Source organism: Panulirus ornatus, chromosome 40, assembly GCF_036320965.1.
Source record: "Panulirus ornatus isolate Po-2019 chromosome 40, ASM3632096v1, whole genome shotgun sequence".
Classification (NCBI taxonomy): Eukaryota; Metazoa; Arthropoda; class Malacostraca; order Decapoda; family Palinuridae; genus Panulirus; species Panulirus ornatus.
The window spans coordinates 12,736,248-12,742,777 of NC_092263.1; the positions used below are offsets into that span (position 1 = coordinate 12,736,248).

At 41.3% G+C, this 6,530-nt stretch overlaps 2 protein-coding genes across 5 annotated transcripts in view; both read right to left on the reverse strand.

Moving 5' to 3' along the window:
- LOC139761553 (uncharacterized) overlaps nt 1-699 on the reverse strand; it is a 2,490-nt gene extending 1,791 nt beyond the window's left edge. The window contains exon 1 of the mRNA XM_071685819.1: nt 653-699. Within this exon, the coding sequence (XP_071541920.1) occupies nt 653-667 (15 nt within the window). The 5' untranslated portion in view covers nt 668-699. The remainder of the gene's footprint in view (nt 1-652) is intronic.
- Nucleotides 700-4,433: 3,734 nt separating this feature from the next.
- On the reverse strand, nt 4,434-6,530 carry LOC139761554 (uncharacterized). 4 transcript variants are annotated; one of them, XM_071685824.1, is made up of 3 exons: nt 6,483-6,530; nt 5,534-5,744; nt 4,434-5,434 (listed from the first exon to the last, which is right to left on the reverse strand). In XM_071685824.1, exons 1-3 carry the CDS (start codon nt 6,495-6,497, stop codon nt 5,070-5,072), a joined length of 591 nt encoding a protein of 196 aa, XP_071541925.1. In that variant the 5' UTR covers nt 6,498-6,530; the 3' UTR covers nt 4,434-5,069. The 4 variants fall into 4 exon arrangements, with proteins under 4 accessions (XP_071541925.1, XP_071541924.1, XP_071541923.1 ...); XM_071685823.1 differs by having other exon boundaries at nt 5,483-5,744; XM_071685822.1 differs by having other exon boundaries at nt 4,434-4,521; nt 5,105-5,744.

Consider the following 6,530-nt stretch of genomic DNA (forward strand, 5'->3'; position numbering starts at 1 on the left):
AAGTGGCGGAAATGATACTTGCAAAACAGAGAGAGAGAGAGAGAGAGAGAGAGAGAGAGAGAGAGAGAGAGAGAGAGAGAGAGTGTGAGGAACATGATGCCAGACGGAAAGAGATGGATGACCAAAGGCGATGATGATAGTCATTTATGAAAAAGACTTTTTTAGAAGGGGGATGTCTTAATTTCACTGGGCATAAGGTAGAGAAAAGCCATACCCAAATCTGTGAGAGAAATTCATGAGAAGAATGATCCTGTGGCACCTGTACATCAGCCCCCCAAGCATTTAGGAAGCCGACTTTGTGATATGCGTTACATGAGATTTCCAGGATAACTTGAACAAATTGTTATACCCAACATAGTTATGCTACTGCAGCTAAGAACTTAAGTTAACTTGAAATCTAGAATTAGAAAACGAGTGAGACAACATTTTAGCCATTTTTGGTAATGTTATATAATAGATGAGGTTACATCCGCAAAATTCAAATTAAGATATGTTTATGTTACATCCGCAATATTGAAATTAAGATATGTTTATGTTACTACGTGGATCGATTATATACTTTCTTTCCCAAATGTTTAAGTAGAAAACCAGTGAGATATTACCTTTGATATTGATGTTAATTTTAACGTTAATAGATAAAAATTGCACTCACCATATTGAAGCCCATGTTGAATGGTAGAAAGATAATGGAGAACTGATGCCTACAAGACAGCAGTCACGTCTTATATATATATCTGGCGAGTTGGTGGATGAGGGTGTTGACGTCAGACCCGTAAACTGTAAACAATGAACTCCTCACAATGCAAGTCCACACATCACTCATTACCAAGCCATTCACGTATCACCAACTCAAATATTTAAGTTCACCGATGCTTGCTGAAGCTTATTGCATGTTCTTGCTGCTGGTAAACCCTGCTTGGTGAAGGAGATGTGGTGCGCCTATGCTCGTAATAACACTAAGGACTGAAATGTTAAAAGACAAAAAAAAAATTAGATGGTGATGTTCCCACCAAAGGTTTTAGGTGCTATCAGATTATAGAGATATAGGTAGATAAATAGATATATAGATAGATAGATAGATAGATAGATAGATAGGTATAAGATAGACAGATAGATATAGATGTAGACATAAACGGATAGATAAGATATGACTTCTGTACCTAAACTCATGCCAACAGTAGGATATTGAGAGAGAGAGAGAGAGAGAGAGAGAGAGAGAGAGAGAGAGAGAGAGAGAGAGAGAGAGAGAGAGAGAGAACACTAGGGTCAACATCATGACCTGACAGATGAGAATATTAGCATAGCTGCTCGGTGTAAATTCGACGTAAAGACAAACTTGGGAAGAAGGAAATTCGTCTTAAACTAACATCAGGTGTTCAGTCAACGGTCTAAAAATAATACCCGTTTTCTATTTGCTGATGACTAAGGGGAAACTTAACACTAGCCTCGTTGACCGGTCATAAGTATGAATGAGAATTTAGATCAACTGAACCCCTTTATGAATTCAGTTTATTTTTTTTTTAAATGAAGAAAAATAATCTAGATTTGAGAAGTGTCTCCCATGCATATCTTGGAGATTACACATTTCTATGAATCTAAGTGTATATTACATGAATTCCTTGACCAACTCAAATACAGTAATTTTAATGAGCTTGAAATACAAGCCTTTTAAAGAAAGTATATTTTTATCATATAATTGAAAATTAAGGTAAAATTATAGCTTATAGCTTAACATACTGAAAAAAAGATAGAAATTAGCTTACGTTATGAAAACCTCCCTTAACGTTCCCTTTAAGCTAAGATTTAGCTTAAACTGCCCTTCTTATAATGACATACTTGGAATAAATGAGATTATAACATAAAGAATTGATTCTCCCAAGAGACATAACAACATTATAGTCTTATAACACCCATGCTCAATACGATTTCTATGTAAGAGATAGACAGCATAGATCAACACAGCCCATAACCGATACTAAAGGCATTAACCATGATTTATGTCTGGGACTGCGTGAGTTCGAGTGTTGGGCGCTGCAGACGGCCTCTCAGTTCTCCCCTAAGTGTTCATCCTCCCCACGGGGTTGGGTCGATATATGGCTAATGGTGTGTTTCTAACCCTTGGTCAAGTTTTCGTTCTGAACACGTCATTGATAGACCCAAAGGCCAATTCACCAACCAAACCACCAATTGGAATTCATGGTTTGCGCCTCTGAACCATCTACCCTCCTCCATTCCTTCTCTCTTCCCATCTTCCTCCCACAATCCCAAAATTCCCTCCTACTAAGCAATACAAAACCCCCTGGGAAAACTTTTCCCACCCGTGGTGTAGCAGTTAGCGTTCCTGACCGTGACGCATTCACTGGTCGAGGGCATAGGTTCGAATCCTGGTTGCGGCAGTCGGTCCACAATCACCCAAGATGTTCATTCACCCCAAGGGGTTTTGGTCGATAAGATGGGTACCTGGCTCAGGCCAGGTATATATATATATATATATATATATATATATATATATATATATATATATATATATATATATATATATATATATACATATATATATATATATATATATATATATATATATATATATATATATATATATGTATATATATATATATATATATATATACATTATATATATATATATATATATATATATATATATATATATATATATATATATATATATATATATATATATCATTAATGGGATGGCCTTGATTAGGGCCCCAGCTGCCCGTGCCGTCTCAGTTGCCATAAAAGAAAAATAGTAATCAAGAGAGAGTTCTATATGCAGTCACCTGTAAAATGATCTATTGTAATTCTATGTTTACAAACTCGACGCTGTTGATCATCTTTTTTTTTTTTCCTTTTATAAGATAGAGATAATATTCTTATCTATCATCGTGGCAATGACACTGCCAATGCAGCTTGTCACTGCAATCAGTGGAAAGACAATGATATCCATAAGGCGTTCAGAACCTTTTAGAAACCCTTAGAGGTTTATCCAGAACCCTAAGGGGTTTTAAGGGTTAGTCCAGATCCCTTAAAGTGTTAGATTAAGGGTTGTTTGATCGAGGCCAGAGCTTCGACAACCCTTTTCTTTGGATTTGGACGAATCCTGTAGGAGAAATTGATCGAACCCTGTGATACTGTGAGATGTATGTATTTCACTCTCTCTTAATGTCTATAGACTTTAGTGTCTCCCCTGAAGAAGATGTGGTCCAAGATGTTACACTGATAACAAAAGACGTGCGCGACACAGTTACTTCTGTGTGTCTCGTTGGCTTCGAGTTTGTCTCCTTGTCTCTTTCTCGGGGTCGAACGGAGTATAGACGATGAAGGCTTTTGAGTTAAGTGTCTTTACCCCTGGTGTTTACGTCTGAGTCAGACTCATTTGCTTTGGGCGTCGGGATAAGGAAGAGGAGCAAGGAAGGTAGGAATGAAGGAAGGAAGGAAGGAAGGTAGGAACAAAGGAAGGAAGGAAGGAAGGAAGGGTTCTTCGTCAGGTGTTGTTCAGAAGTGGTTCATTGATTCGAACCCGTTCCCGAGGCTGTTGTATACATAACGGGCTTCGATTCCTCAACCGAAGCAAGATGATTCACTCGCTGGGGTTTCGAAGCTTCGAGTTCATGAACTGTGCACGCCTCTTCCTCATACTCGAACCGGGATCATTCCAGGGCCTTGAGCCTGGGAGGGTGGGTTGGCTGCCCTGACGGTGAACAGGGAGAATTCCACTGAGTTGTCCAACGGTCAGAAGCAATCTGGTCCTCGCTGGAGCATTTCCTTCGACAATATGAAGCATTTTTGTAACAAGATTCTTGCATTTCCTTCGACGATATGAAGCATTTTTGTAACAAGATTCTTCGAGACGTCAATATGCATTTCCTTCGACGATATGAAGCATTTTTGTAACAAGATTCTTGCATTTCCTTCGACGATATGAAGCATTTTTGTAACAAGATATTCTTCTTCGAGACGTCAATATCACCGACATTTGAAAGAATGTGAATGGCGATAGATATTTCCAAGTCCGAGTGACGATAGCGCCAAATACTCTCCTGTTCCGAGGTACGATAATGGTTCATATTTTCTAATACCCCCAGATCCCAGAAGTAGGATAATGGTCCATATTTTCTATCGAGATCCCAGAGGTATGATGATAGTCCATATTTTCTATAGAGATCCCAGAGGTACGATTAGGGTCCATACTTTACCTTGTACCCCCAGATCTCAAAGGTACGATCATGGTCCATATCATCTGCCTAGATGCCAATAGTACGATAATGGTCCATGTAACCTGCCCACGTGCCAATGGTACGATAATGGTCCATATTTTCTACCCGATTGCCAGAGATACAATGATGATACATAACGACAGAAAATAATGCATAAAGACAGAGAGAAAAAAGGTTTTCCATTAAGCTCACCGATTAAAATCAATACGTTTATTATACAAATAATTCTTAACATACTTTTTTTTTTTTATTTTTACAAACATGTTTTGAAGTTAATGGTAACCTGAAAAGAGAAGAAAAATAATTATTAGTAAAGGGAAGTTTTGATAACAAAAGCTAAGATATGAAGCTTTAACAGCTAAAGCTAAAGCTATAATGTAGTTCCAATCGTTAATATAAAGCTAAAGCTATAATGTAGTTCCAATCGTTAATATAAAGCTAAAGCTATAATGTAATTTCAACAGTGAGCTTAAATAGATAAAGCTAAAGCTATAATATAGTTCCAATCGTTAATATAAAGCTAAAGCTAGAATGTAGTTTCAACAGTGAAGTTAAATTTAAAGCTAAAGTGAAGTTTTGATACTGAAAGTGAATATTAACAGCTAAGTGAAGTTTGTGACAGTTAAAGTACTTATATCTAAGTGAAAAAAAAAAGTATTTACAAAGCTGTTGATTTGAATATAAAGACTTGTTTATCTTCTAAGTTCTCGTAATGTCATGTTAATTCATGCAAATTGGCACAAGTGATTCATTAGTATGCACTTCAGTACAGGCGTCTAATTCAAATCTATCAAAGTGAGATGATGTTGATTTAGAGCAATTTTGACAAATTTAGATGTTGAAATTGAACAAGGGTTTCTCCTTACCATATCCACCATGTCCTTTGCCATATCCACCACCTCCCCCATGGCCATATCCGCCACCATGGCCCTTCCCATAGCCTCCACCGCCTCCATGGCCATATCCGCCACCACCATGGCCATATCCGCCGCCACCGTGGCCATATCCACCACCATGGCCCTTGCCGTAACCTCCACCGCCATGGCCATATCCACCACCGCCATGGCCCTTTCCATATCCACCACCACCATGGCCATATCCACCACCGCCATGGCCATATCCGCCACCATGGCCCTTGCCATAACCGCCGCCACCATGGCCTTTTCCATATCCACCACCACCATGGCCATATCCTCCTCCATGGCCTTTTCCATAGCCACCACCTCCACCATGGCCATATCCACCACCATGGCCTTTTCCATAACCACCACCACCATGGCCCTTTCCATATCCACCACCATGGCCTTTTCCATAACCACCACCACCATGGCCATATCCACCACCGTGGCCTTTTCCATAACCACCACCACCATGGCCATATCCTCCTCCGCCGTGGCCATATCCGCCTCCACCATGGCCATGGCCACCACCATGGCCCTTGCCATCAGGGGCGGACAGCACGAGGGCCACGGCAAGCATCACCAACATGGCCACAAGGGCCACACGCTAAGAGAGGGGGGTGAGAAAGAGGGCAATATATTATCACATGTTCAGCTATATTTTCCAATAAGAAATATATTAGAGAGAAGAAAAATATAGATCCCCCTCACACATCCCATATAGATCTAGAATATAGATGAAATATAGATAACCATTACAGGCCATCGTACAATTAAGTGAAGCTTTTCGGGGTCAATGTCCCGGGGCCGCCTACCAGGTCAGCATCCCGGGACGGTCTCAGGTGTCCCGGGACGGTCCCAGGTCATCGTCCAATCTACTCAGGTGTCCCGGGGCGGTCCCAGGTCATCGTCCAATCTACTCAGGTGTCCCGGGGCGGTCTTAGGTCATCGTCCAATCTACCCAGGTGTCCCGGGGCGGTCCCAGGTCCTCGTCTTATCTACTCAGGTGTCCCGGGGCGGTCTTAGGTCATCGCCCTATCTACTCAGGTGTCCTAGGACGGTCTCAGATCATTGTCCAATCTACTCCGGGACCCCTATCTACTCCGGTGTCCTGGGGCGGTCTTAGGTCATCGCCCTATCTACTCAGGTGTCCTAGGACGGTCTCAGGTCATCGTCCTATCTACCCAGGTGTCCCGGGGTGGTCTTAGGTCATCGTCCAATCTACTCAGGTGTCCTAGGACGGTCTTAGGTCATCGTCCAATCTACACAGGTGTCCTAGGACGGTCTCAGGTCATGGCCCTACACACACTACCTCAGCGAGAGGGGGAGGGGAGGAAGGCCTTACCATCCGGAGGGTCATGGTGGCGAGCTGAGCTGAGAGACCCGAATTACC